The 14388-nt window shown below is 43.8% G+C and overlaps 1 protein-coding gene across 8 annotated transcripts in view; it reads right to left on the reverse strand.

Annotated features, from left to right (window-relative positions):
• Positions 1 to 14388, reverse strand: part of LOC137425615 (protein Wnt-5b) — a 472266-nt gene that overhangs the window by 13758 nt on the left and 444120 nt on the right. For all 8 annotated transcript variants that reach the window (XM_068114220.2, XM_068114218.2, XM_068114213.2 and 5 more), the window contains 2 exons: positions 5717 to 5964; positions 5279 to 5571 (listed from right to left, as the gene is read on the reverse strand). In XM_068114220.2, coding sequence (XP_067970321.1) covers positions 5279 to 5571; positions 5717 to 5964 — 541 coding nt within the window. The remainder of the gene's footprint in view (positions 1 to 5278; positions 5572 to 5716; positions 5965 to 14388) is intronic.

Below are 14388 nucleotides of genomic sequence, written 5' to 3' on the forward strand. Positions count from 1 at the left end.
ACAACCAGAGTGAAAACTGAGTACTCTCTTTCAGCGTGCGTCACTGCCGAGCCCCCTTCGGTGCCCAGCAATGACGATTTGCAATGTCTGGAGATGGCATAGGAAAGGTGCGGTGTACAACAAGAAAACAACCAGAGTGAAAATTGAGTACTTCCTTTCAGCGTGCGTCACTGCCGAGCCCCCTTCGGTGCCCAGCAATGACGATTTGCAATGCCTGGAGATGTCATAGGAAAGGTGCGGTGTACAACAAGTAGATGTCACGCAGAGCCCAGTACTTTACAAAATCCACCCCCCCAAAAAGGTTGCCATGGATACATCAAATTGTCCATTTCATTGAGATTAAAATTGACGATCTCAATCAAAAGCTTGGGTCAAACGGATTAAAATTGATGATTTTTCAGATTAAAATTGATATTACAAGTTTGATCTTGAGTTGACCTTCAACCTTTTGACATCAAAAATAGTTGGTTTCCCAATTCAGTGACTCAATGTGTAAATGCTGTTCAATTTTCAAATCAATCGGATAAAAAATGACAATTTTAGAAATTTGACCTCAAGATGACCTTTGACCTCAAAATCAATAGGCTTCTTACTTATGACCAACTCTACAATCTGGTGACGTTTCGTGAAGATCGGTTTAAAATTGTGACCTGTAGGTGATTGACAGACAGACTGCCAAATAAACAGACAGACAGAATAACGCACAAGACCAACCAGGACCAGGCCTGGCGATGACGTCATGCAGCACCTGGATATGGTACAGGAAAGGACGGTGTGCAACAAGGTCATCTATCTATAATTCCACTAATCTCTGTGTGTATGTGTGTGTGTATGTATGCGACAACGATTTCTCGACAACTACCGGTCCGATATACTTGAAACTTGCCAGGTATATTGCTGGGGACCCGAGGATGTGCCTTTTCAAGGTTTGAAATTAATCGGACAAGTACTTACCGAGCTATGGCGATTTAGCCGTTCGCCGTTCGCTTTGGCGTTGCGAATGGACCAAACCATTCCATGTAAATAGAGGGGGGGGGTTCTGTGGTCGTTGCGAATGGACGAAACCATTTCATGTAAATAGAGGGGGGGATTGTCACTGTACTCGCAAGCCGTTCGCCGTTCGCTTTGGCGTTGCGAATGGACCAAACCATTTCATGTAAATAGAGGGGGGGGATATAATTTTAGATAGATATATAGTACGGGCATATATATAGTACGGGCATGCCCTAGTAAAAATAAAGATATAAAAAAAACAAGGACAGAAAAAGACAAAAATAAACGCCAAATGGTTACAAAGTCAAGTTGATAATAAGGAATCCTTCATTTTACCTTACATGGTATAATAACTAAGTCAAATGATACAAAAATGGCAGAATATGTCTGATAAAGATCTAAAGTATGATAGCCCTCAAACCCCTGCACCTCACCCCCCAGAATTACAGCCGATACAGGATGACAGCATCTACAGTCACGTGAAAAAGTAAGTACACCCCATGTAAAGTTTTGACTTTTTCAACATATTTCAACATTCAGCTATTTGATCTTAGTGTAGCAGCATAGCAAACCTGTTGTGCATTTTGTGATACAAGCACCAAATTTGGCACAAATGTACATTAATATGTTGCGAACATTTTCAGATATTGGGCCACTTGAAATTCCGTAATTTTTTTTTTCAAATTTTTTCAAATTTCGTAATTTCAAATTTTTCGGGTGACACCGTCACAATTTCGGTCTTCGAGGCCGGCCGATATAGTGGGGCGGCTTAGCCCAAATATTCAAAAGAATTGTGCATTTTGTGATACAAGCACCAAATTTGGCACAAATGTACATTAATATGTTGCGAACATTGTGTGGTCAGCAATGAAGACGAGAGTCTGAATTACATGTATGCAAAAGACCTTGTGAACCAGTGAAGCAAATACATGGGTAAGCATGAATTAAATCTAGGGCATGATATAATTTCCATGATGTTTACCTCTACACTCAATGGTGGAAGGAGGTAATGTTTTGATCCCAGCTTGTCTGTATGTCTGTTTGTCTGATAGTCCACAAAATTCCAGACAAAGCTTGTAGTAGTGGTAGTTGTAGTGGTAGTGGTGATAACAGAAATTGTTATATAGAACTGAACTTATATTATTATTATATGCAGAAAATAACTTCATTTCTATATGCCCTGCAGTGGACAGGTTAATTGGTTTATGCACTGGACGGGTCACCCTGGTGTGCACTGCTGTGTTCTGCCTCACTGAGTTGTTCAGGTATGATGTACTCAGCACAAGCTTCCGGTCGGCCCGGAGGTGGGGGTGCGGGGCCTGTCACGGAACGTCAAAACAAACGGCCTGCCGGGGCCGCCCAAAAGTCGGGCGTGAGGGGCGCGTCCACTAATGGAACGCCTCTCGCTTCCCAGATCGAGGGCCACATGGTCAGGAGAACCTCGTCCCTTCCGGTCACACTTTGCCTATCGGCCGGCCTCGAAGACCGAAATTGTGACGGTGTCACCCGAAAAATTTGAAATTACGAAATTTGAAAAAATTTGAAAAAAAAAATTACGGAATTTCAAGTGGCCCAATATCTGAAAATGTTCGCAACATATTAATGTACATTTGTGCCAAATTTGGTGCTTGTTTCACAAAATGCACAATTCTTTTGAATATTTGGGCTAAGCCGCCCCACTATCTTCATTTCAACAATATTGATAGATAAAGGTGATATAATATAACAAATATCATGAAACATTTACATTTTGTAGACCATTGTATAATTTAAATAAACATAAATGCAAACTTCGCATGTGGAAAAAGTAAGTACACCCTTGGCTCTAATAGGTGGTATTGCCCCCTTTGGCAGAAACAACGTCAAGTCGGCATTTCTTATAACTGTCTACCAGTCTCTGACATCGACTGGGAGAAATTTTTGCCCACTCCTCCAGGCAGAATTCTTTCAGCTGTGTGATGTTTGAGGGGTTTCTTGCATGCACAGCTCGTTTCAAATCCCCCCCACAACATCTCGATGGGATTTAGATCCGGGCTTTGACTTGGCCATTCCAGAACCCTCCATTTCTTTCTTTTCAGCCATTCCTTGGTGGATTTACTGGTATGTTTAGGGTCATTGTCATGTTACAAGGTCCACCTTCGGTTGAGCTTCAACTTTCCGACAGATGGCCTCACATTATCCTCAAGCACCCTCTGGTGCAATGAAGAATTCATAGTGGATTCTATGACGGTGAGCTGCCCAGGCCCTGATGCAGCAAAGCTGCCCCAAACCATAATATTTCCACCACCATGCTTTACAGTTGGTATCAGGTTCTTGTGGTCAAATGCTGTCTTTGGTTTTCACCAAACATGTCTTCTGCTACTGTGGCCAAATAGCTCTACCTTTGACTCATCTGTCCAGAGCACATTGTTCCAGAAGTGCTGGTCTTTGCCTCGGTGTTCATTGGCAAACTTTAGTCTTGCCATGATGTTCTTTCTGGACAGCAAATGTTTCCTCCTGGCACACCTCCCATGTAGATCAAATTTGTGCAGCCTCTTTCTAATGGTAGACTCGTGCACTTTGTCATCAACAGTGGCAAGACCTACCTGTAGGTCCCGTGATGACATTGTGGGGTTCTTAGAGACTTCTTTCAGCATCTTGCGGTCTGCTCTTGGGCTGAACTTGCTGGGGCGGCCTGGCCTGAACAAGTTGGCAGTTGTTTGTAATCTTCTCCACTTGTAGATGATCTTACGGACAGTCGAATGATTGATTTAAAATTGTTTGGAGAACGCTTTAAATCCCTTCCCAGACTCGTAGGCATCTATAACCTTCTTTCTGAAGGCCTCAGAGAGCTCTTTTGATCTAGGCATGGTGACGCCGCACACTTCAACAACAAAGAGCAAACCAAACTAAATGTCTGAGGTTTAAATAAAACAGGTTCCTCCAAGATCCTCTCTAACGATGTTCTAATCATTTGCACCTGAGCTGGTGCACCTGATTCTAATTTTCGGTATTTGAAGTAGTGATAAATGTAGGGGTGTACTTACTTTTTCCACATGCGAAATTTGCATTTATGTTTATTTAAATTATACAATGGACTACAAAATGTAAATGTTTCATGATATTTGTTATATTATATCATCTTTATCTGTCAATATTGTTGAAATGAAGATCAAATAGATGAATGTTGAAATGTGTTGAAAAAGTCAAAACTTTACATGGGGTGTACTTACTTTTTCACGTGACTGTATACCTATAATCTAAGATGATAACCCCGACCTCCTCACCCCTCCAACATGATATCCCCCACCTCATCACCCCTCCAACATGATATCCCTTATGTCCTCACCTCTCCAACATGATCTCCCCCACCTCCTCACCCCTCCACCATGATAGCCCCATACCTCCCGACCCCTCCAACATGATAGCCCCATACCTCCTCACCCCTCCAACATGATAGCCCCATACCTCGTCACCCCTCCCACATGATAGCCCCATACCTCCCGACCCCTCCAACATGATATCCCCATACCTCTTCACCCCTCCACCATGATATCCCCCACCTCCTCACCCCTCCAACATGATAGCCCCGTACATCCTCACCCCTCCAACATGATATCCCCCACCTCCTCACCCCTCCAGCATGATATCCCCCACCTCCTCACCCCTCCAGCATGATATCCCCGACCTCCCCACCCCTCCAACATGATAGCCCCTACCTCCCGACCCCTCCAACATGATATCCCCCACCTCCTCACCCTTCCAACATGATAGCCCCATACCTCCTCACCCTTCCAACATGATAGCCCCATACCTCCTCACCCTTCCAACATGATAGTCCCCCATACCTCCCAACCCCTCCAACATGATAGCCCCGTACCTCCTCACCCCTACAACATGATTGCCCCATACCTCCTCACCCCTCCAACATGATAGCCCCATACCTCCCGACCCCTCCAACATGATAGCCCCATACCTCCTCACCTCTCCAACATGATAGCCCCATACCTCCTCACCCCTCCAACATGATAGCACCATACCTCCTCACCCCTCCAACATGATATCCCTTACGTCCTCACCCCTCCAACATGATATCCCCCACCTCCCAACCCCTCCAACATGATATCCCCGACCTCCCGACCCCTCCAACACGGTTTTTCTCCGTCCTCTCTCTGAGATGACAGCCAGCCCACTACAACATGATATATATCTCCCTCGAGATGAAAGCAATTCCCTCTTCCCCACCAACATAACCACCTCCAACACACACCAACAATCGTACACCGAAGCACCTGCACGTCCTCACCCTTCGTCCGGCCTCGTTGTTGTGAAGATTCATTAACTTTCGAGCGTGTTGTGGAGACCGCCGGCGATGAGTCTTCTCGCGCTCGCGCGCGTCCACGAACTCCCGGGCGAAGCGGTATCCGTACTCGATGTTATCTCCGCAACCACCCCAGAGCCAGTCTCGGTGCAGGTCCCTGGGTCGGGCGGCGCGGCTGCAGCCGCAGGTGGTGAGTTCTCCCTCCCGACACGCTCGGCTCACCGCGTGCACCACTCCGGCCGCAGAGATGGCGTACACGAACGCGGTCTCTCGGCTACCTGGCGCACCACGCCGGGTTACGTGGCAATCAGGTCACTGCAACATCCGGTACAAGTTTCGCGCCAAAACCGCCAGCACCCAACTCCGCGTCATCACCAGAGCGGCAGCTTGTAGCTAGACCATGAACAATACAGAGGGGGTTACCTGTGAGAGTGAGTTTGCCAAACACGGCCGTGCCGTCCACGGTGGAGCAGTTCCATCGGCGATGAGCGAACTGACGCTGGCACTCCTGGATGGCGAGGCGTGCACCACCCCCGATGTGCACCACGTGGTCCTTGTACAGGTGGCACAACTTGCGTTGTCCGGCAGATAATCCGGCCACCTCGTGGCACAAGGGCTTCGACCCCAGAACGTACACCTCCGGCTGTTGTAGTGGACCCATTCCGAGAGACCTGCCCCGGTAGAGCACGTTAGTGTGAGGGTAACACAAACAGCCCTTCACATTATGATACAACAATGAAACTTGGCATTGATGATTTATATAGATACAATCTTTAAATCCAGTCGATTAGCCAACTGGGAAATTCCAAAAAACAAATTCAATTTTTGTTTATTTCAAGAAAAAGAAAAAACATTTCAACTCGAAAATTCAAAATTGCTAAACTGTCATAAACTTTGATATTTAATTTACGATTTATTGAAGTGTCAATGCAAAAAAGAGTTCATCAGGTAAATTTAAAATTATAACCACTTCTTATCAATACGTAGTTCTGAGATTTTGTATTGATACTCGAACATCCTAAATTCAATATTAACTAGAACGGCGCCCAGTATAGAGCATACCTCCGCCAGGTGAACTATTTACGTTTTGTATACCAGAGTAGACATGAAAATCGCAATACAGAATCACATTTAATCAAAATCATCCGTCCAAAACTTTTTGAAATATCCTGCTGTATATAGCATGTTAGTGTGAGGTATATAGCAAATATAGCATGTGAGATAACATGTGAGATAGCATGTGAGATAACATATAGCATGTTATCCTGCTGTATATAGCAAAAAAAACATTTTTTTTTTAAAAAAAAAAATATAATTTTTGGCCCGATCCCCCAATGGTGAAGAATCACTTTTAAAATTCCAGTAGCCGGATACGAATCCGGATCTTCACCAAAATATAATAATTTTGTACTTGTCACATATCCAACTTCTCCACCAAATTTAATCCGAATCCGTCCACAACTTTTTGAGATATCGTGCTCACAGCCAAACAGACAGACAGTGGTGAAAACATAACCTCCATCCACCTTCGGAGCGGAGGTAACAAGTTTATAATAATAATAATAATAATAATAATACATTTATTTTATATAGCGCTTTTCAAGCAGCCCAAAGGCGCTTTGACAGAGTACAAAAAAACAATTGCAAAAAGACAAGAATCAATAGGGAAATATTTAAAGCAAAAGGAGGTTGAAGGAGAAGAGATAGTCAGGGGTTAAATGCTGTGGGTTGAATGTTGAATGCAGTGCTGAACAGGTGGGTCTTGAGTGATGTTTTGAATGTGGTGAGTGAGGAGGAGTCTCTGATGGTGTGAGGTAGTGAGTTCCAGAGGGTGGGAGCAGCGATGGAGAAGGCCCTGTCCCCCCAGGATCTGAATTTGGTCCGCATGGGGGGGGGGGGGGGGGTGGGTCAGGAGGTTGGTACCAGCAGAGCGGAGGTTGCGGGTGGGAGTGTGTCTGGAGAGGACACAAGTTTAAGGCATATCGTCATTTACTATGAGTAGCATAAGTAGCATAAGTACACAAGTTTAAGGCACATTTGAGCAATTTCTGGTGGCCACATAAAATTCGTGATGGCTACTCGACTGAATGTAAAGAGCGTTTATATAAGAACATAACTGCCAAATGTGATGCTTGTATCATAATGTGAACGATTCAAGCTAATAATTGGGTGTTAGCCACCTATAACAACTTGATGATTGGGGAGGTGTGAGAACTTCCTGACAGTACTCTTACTAGTTCAGAATAACAACATGAACAACCATAGTAAGCACAGATTCCTACCAAACAATCCTGACTTTTACCAAGCATAAAATACTTAACACACTTTGCTTGATCAAGATCCAAACAAGAAGACGTCAAGCAGAGCACGATACTTGCAAAACACCACCCTCCCCCCCCCCCCCCCAAAAAGGTTGCCATTGATCCAGCAAATTGTCCATTTCATCAAGATTAAAATTGACGATCTTGATCAAAGCTCGGGTCAATAGGATGAAAATTGATGATTTTTAGATGAAAATTGATGACTTTGGAAGTTTGACCTTGAGTTGACCTTTGACCTTTTGACCTCAAAAATAGTTGGTTTCCCAATTCAGTGAGGCACTATGCAAATGCTGTTCAATTTTCAAGTCAATCGGATGAAAATAGATGATTTTGGGAGTTTGACCTTGAGTTGACCTTTGACCTTTTGACCTGCATAATAGTTGGTTTCCCAATTCAGTGAGGCAGTATGCAAATGCTGTTAAATTTTCAAGTAATTCAGATGAAAATTGATTTTTCAGATGAAAAATGATTTTAGAAGTCGGACCTTGAGTTGACCTTTGACCTTTTGACCTCAAAATACTTGGTTTCCATATTTATCGACTCGATATGCTGTTGAAATTTCAAGTCAATCGTATGAAAAATGGCGATTTTATTAATTCGACGTCCAGATGACCGTTGACCTTTGACCTCAAAACCAATGGGGTTCTCAATTGTGACGCCCTCGACAACTCGGTGAAGGTTCATGACGATCGGTTTAGAATTGTGACCTGTAGGCAAGTGACAAACAAACAGAACAGACAGAATAACAAACGCAACTAAGCAATATACTTGAAAAACCTTCGATTTTGCGAGTAATAAATCTACAATTGTTTGTCGTCATGGTAACAAAATAGGAGCAATTGCCCAATAATTATTTTTACAACCTCACAACTGTAGGTTCAATTTTCACAATGCGGAATACAAGGATCAAGTACGTCATGTTTGTGCATATATTATCCATAGGGATGGCTTTGAGGGATGCACATTCGCCTCTGAGTTGTCCAGCCTGGGTTTGAATCCGGACCAACTATAAACCGTCTCCCTGGTGATGCATCAAAGTGGGCCCGGCCTGTCAGCTACGTTTATTGATGATGAAAATAAATAAATAAATAAGCAAGCAAGCTGCACACTTTGGAGCTGCACCAACCATAACATTTCAGGCAAGTTCGAGTAAAAGCAAAGTTTCTTTTCTTGAAATACCGACTTCTTTCCTGGAAGTTCTAGCAGTGTCCATGTGTTTTATACCTCCCCCCCTCCCCCCATTCCCATGCCTCCTCCCCCAAGCCCTATCCCTCCCACAGATCTCCCGATGTCCCTGTTCTCTGCCGGTGTACTTGTGTGCTTCCCTCTCTCCCCATCTTGTCTCCCGCTCCCTTTATTGTATGTTTTGTCTGTCCGATTGTTTTTTTTTTGAGATTGATGTTAGCTCTTAATGTGCAGTCACACTATAACGTATAGCAGTAACTTATGCCGACGTATGTGAATTTTCACCAACACGCTGGTGTACGTTGACATAAGTTGGGGTAGGTTTGGTATAAGTTGTATACGTTAAAAGCACACTGGTATAAGCTGGCATACGTTGTTGTATGCAGAGACCGAAATAATTTTTTGTGCATGCACAAAAATTTTGGGCGTATGCCGACGTCCTCTTCATAGGTTAGGCATACGTTAGGCATACGCTAGACATACGTTAAATACGTTAGAGGTAGGTTACTCATACGTCGAGATACGTCGAGATATGTTGGCATGAAGGTGTACCGTACAGCTAACTTATTGATAACCTATGAGTAACTTACTTCTAACCTATATTTAACCTATATCTGACGTATCTGCAACGCATATTGACGTATTCAGACGTATTAGACGTATGTCTGACGATGGAGTAACTTATTGAACGTGTTTCTACCGTACAACTAGCGTATTATTGGCGTTTTGCCAGCGTTTTGCGGTCACTGTATATATGGGGGCCTGTGAGTAGCTCACCATCACTTCTCCACCCGTCATCAGAGAAGATGGAGGATCCTTAGAGGCTTCGACAAGAATACCAACTCATCGTTCTCCAACATCAGTATGACATCATCGAATTGGCACTTCACCAGATCCGTGCCAATAGGATGAGGAGGAGAAGAGGTCAACGACGGGGGAAGGTCTGGGTCAGACCATGGATCGGGAGGCGACGGCAGTTTGGCCTGTACGACCAGCTTCTGGTGGAACTCCGAAACGAGGACCAAGCATCTTTCAAGAACTTCATGCGGATGTCCCCCGAGATTTATTTTAGATTTAGTTCTGTATTTATGCAGAACGTCACGTGATCGTCGGCAACACGCCGAGCGCGCTGCGCATAGGTTTCTCATAAGTTACTCATACGTTGGGCATAAGTCGAGAACGCTGGACATACGCTGTCATAAGTTATATATAAGTTAGTGATAGGTTACTAATAGGTTAGACATACGCTATGTATACGTTCAATACGTTATGCATACGCCCAATTTATTCATGCTGTAGAATTTTCGATGCTTTTTTGGGCGTATGCCGACGTGTTGACATTATTTTATGATTTTTCATACGCTAGATATAAGTTTCTCTAAAACGTCATAGTGTGACTGCACCTTTACACGAGCCTCGATCTTGTCGTTTTCGCAGCACAGTCAACATCATTCCACGTCGTGCAAAAACAAAACGAATCCGAGGCCGAACGTTGAAGTCCGTGACGCATGAATCCAACCGTGAGCGCATCTCTGTGCCATTTGCAAGACAAAGGGCGCGCTCCGTCCTTGATTGGCAGGCGAGGGGGCGGGGCACGCCCACGACACGTGACATAAAGCGCGCGCGCGCCATCTGTGCGATTGTCGGCATTCGCACAATCGATAATGGAGTTTCTGTGTCTCATTAGACGAGCATCGGCACCTGCTCCGAGAGCCTTCGCGTACTCGCACAAGGGGCCTTCCCATCTTCCATGGCCATTTGATAGCATCGATTCCCAGGGTCACGTGGACGCGAAACTCGCACATCCATTTCGTACTATTTGCGGGGTTTTTTAATATACAGGTATTAAATTATATATATTTTAAATAAATAAATATGTCATATGGTATCCGACAGTAAACAATGACCGTGATACCATAAAGAACTTCGGTCCTGCGGGAGACTCCCGGATCGTCAAACTTTTTCCCGCATTTTTATATTTTAATTTCCTTCGATCCAGTGACGCAAGTGGAGTCCGTGACGCATGAATCCAACCGTGAGCGCATCTCTGGGCCATTTGCAAGACAAAGGGCGCGCTCCGTCCTTGATTGGCAGGCGAGGGGGCGGGGCACGCCCACGACACGTGACATAAAGCGCGCGCGCATAAGTCTTGCCGGGAATAATAAGAATTTGTGCTTTGGAAACACTAAATAAATGCACTAAACGTCAAACCGCCTACAGGTCCGAATTTATATATATATATTTATATATATATATACATATATATATCTGGTTACGACTTACCATGGTATTTATTGCTTTTGGCTTTGCCTCCAACTCGCTCGAACTCCAGGCAAAACAGATGTCCTGGGATTACTGTCATGTGACGTCATAGTGTACGTCATAATAACAACATGTCAGGGGTCGCCGGAGGGGCTGACGTCGTGCGCTTCGCTTGGTCGTGCCATAAGCAGACAAGCGGAGCTCCTCCGACATCATGGCTTTGTAGATGGACAAATGAACGGATTGTAAATACCATTTGAAATCATTCGCACAGTCACATCGTTCAAGCTCCTCTTGAATTGGCAAAGCACGCGCACGCGGCTCCGTGTGGACTCGTCATGGCAAAGAAATGCGAATAGAATATTTAATAATGTCCAAAGAAAGAAGAGCTAAAATATATAAACACTCACGGCAAATTATAAATAAAATGTGAAAAGATTGCGGGAAATTATTACATACTTTCAGTTGTGATGGGGGAGGCGGGAGGGGAGGGAGGGAATGTGCCGTGTGCGGGAGAGATGCAGATGATCGTGGGTAACTTGGTCTGTGAACAACTTTATTTTCATTACGAGAAACAGAACATGTAAAAAAAGGACAAATATTCGACTGTGTCTGCTTTCAACAAGATTCAGGATGGTGGAACCAACATACAGATTTTATAATTACTTACAGAGAGTGACGGAATTCGGACAGAACGTCTCCAAGACTTCACTGAAATCCATCAATAACGAATACACTTCATTATAATCCATTAATGATGAGTACACTTCATTATAATCTATTAATAACGAGTACACGTTATTATAATCCATTAATGATGAGTACACTTCATTATAATGATAGCCAACATGATAGCCCCTACCTCCCCACCCCGCCAACCCCGCATTATAATCCATTAATAACGAATACACTTCATTATAATCAATTAATAACGAGTACATTTCATTATAATCCATTGATAACGAGTAGGCTTCATTATAATCCATTGATAGAGTACACTTCATTATAATCCGTTACTAACAAGTACACGTCATTATAATCCATTAACAACGAATACACTTCATTATAATCTATTAATACCAAGTACACTTTATTATAATCCATTATTAATGAGTACACTTCATTATAATCCATCAATGATGAGTACACTTCATCATAATCCATTAATAAAGAGAACACATCATTATAATCCATTGATAACGAGGTCACTTCATTATAATCCATTAATGACGAGTACACTTCATTACAATCTCTTAATAACGAGTACACTTCATTATACTCCATTGATAACGTGTACACTTCATTACAATCCATTAATGATGAGTATATAATTTAAAGTATAAATGAGTATATTATAGTATAAATGATGAGTATAATCCATTAATGATGAGTACATTATACTCCACTTCATTATAATCCATTAATAACGAATACACTTCATTATAATCCATTAATAACGAGTACACATCTTTATAATCCATTGACAAAGAGTACACATCATTATAATCTATTAATATATATATATATTTTTATATATATAATGATGAGCACACTTCATTATAATCCATTACTAATGAGTACACTTCATTATAAACCATTAATAACAAATACACTTCATTATAATCCATTAATGATGAGGACACTTCATTATAATCCATTAGTAACGCGTACACGTCTTTATAATCTATTGATAAAGAGTACACACCATTATAATCTATTGTTGTGGTTTTTAGAACCTTCACATGTAAATTTAGTAGTAAATTCCCTTATAAATAACCCCTGTGTATATTTCCCCTTAATTGGCTGTTAATTGAAATAAGTGCACCTTAGTTAGTCCATGTACAACACGTAGTGAATCATAGGACCTCTCTATAGTTATATCGTTATTCTGTGTTCCAGGTAAGGCCGTGTGTCCAATAATTGACTCTCCGTTGCATCAAACCAAATAAGATAGGATCCCCTGAAATATCCCCACGGCCTCCTAAAAGTGCCAGTAAGGCAGCGTTCGCTGCTCTTTGGCTGGGGCTCGTTTGATTGCCCCAAGACGCCATTGCCCATGTGCTCCATCTCGGAGAAGAAGAGGGAGGCGCCGGCAGAGCACGGGCGTGGCACAACCTCGTCATCAAAGGTGGAGTCAGCCAGCCCTTACCAACCAACCAGGAATCAGCGGGCATGGCTTGAGAGGGCGGAGAGAGAAAGATCTGGCAGGTTCGTGAGGGTTCCACGGGGGTGGAGATAAAACCTGTTGCGCGGAGCCCCCACCGCAGGTATGTGGAGGGAGGCGCTTGAGCACGTTACGAGAGGGAGAGGGAGAGAGACACATGAGCAAGGAGCACAAGTTGAGAGGTTCGTTCATTCATTTGCTTGGCGCGAACGTCCTGCGGCGAATGAGAATCGGCACGCCCTGCTCGCGATACCAACCAGCACTGACGACCGGGTTTTTCGTGGCTGAACCAGAACAAGTGTGCGCACGCGGACCTCGACGTCGTGCCACGATCCTAGGCCCTCCCTGTCGCCCGTTCTGTGGACCGACTGCTCTTCTCTTCCCTCCATTCAATTCCTGCCTGCAATTCCCTATTCGTGTGAGTCTGTTTGTGTTGTCCTGTGGGAATAAGTAAGCTTGTATAAGGATTGCGCTGTGTCTTCTTCTTCTTCTGTAAATGACTTTCGTTTCTTCCTTTGGTTTCTTTGGTTTTGTACATAATTAATAAATGTCTGTTATTTCTTATCCTTTGGTTTCAGTCTCGTCCGATCGCTTTTGTCTTTTCCCGATTGAGTTCCTGTGGCGCGATTTCGGCCAACGCTTTATAATCGGGTTTAGTCTATTGCTAACGGCTTGGATTCCGGACTGCTAAACCGCTCGGCAAAATACCATCTTGTCCGGGAATAGAGCGGTACTTGTCTTCCTGTTTTGCGTAGGGATTGATAAAGGTATTCAGGCTAATACCTGGACCAATAACCCTGATCAATCCCACCCCGCAAAGGAGCGTTACAAGTACCAGGACTGGTCGGACGGCCAGCTTAAAAAGATGAGGGGATTAAACCCCCCTCGGTAAGGGGAGTGCCGTCCCCCGGAACCGGAACAATTGGTGTCTGGGTGTGGGATTTGACTCGAAGTGCGCTTAACGCACTCAAAATTACGAGCGGCCGAAATTTTGTTTAAATCCCAAATTAAAGTTGTGCCATGGATAATCAAGGCGATCGGATTCTGGTGGGGGTAGAAGAAGAAGGGTTAGAGGCAGCCCAGGACCTCAGGGAGGAATTGGGAGAGAGGAGGAAAGCGACGAGGATGTGGTCGGGGGGCATTCAGGCGCACAAGATGGCGGT

This window comes from Myxine glutinosa, chromosome 4 (assembly GCF_964187855.1).
Source record: "Myxine glutinosa chromosome 4, kmMyxGlut1.1, whole genome shotgun sequence".
Taxonomy (NCBI): domain Eukaryota; kingdom Metazoa; phylum Chordata; class Myxini; order Myxiniformes; family Myxinidae; genus Myxine; species Myxine glutinosa.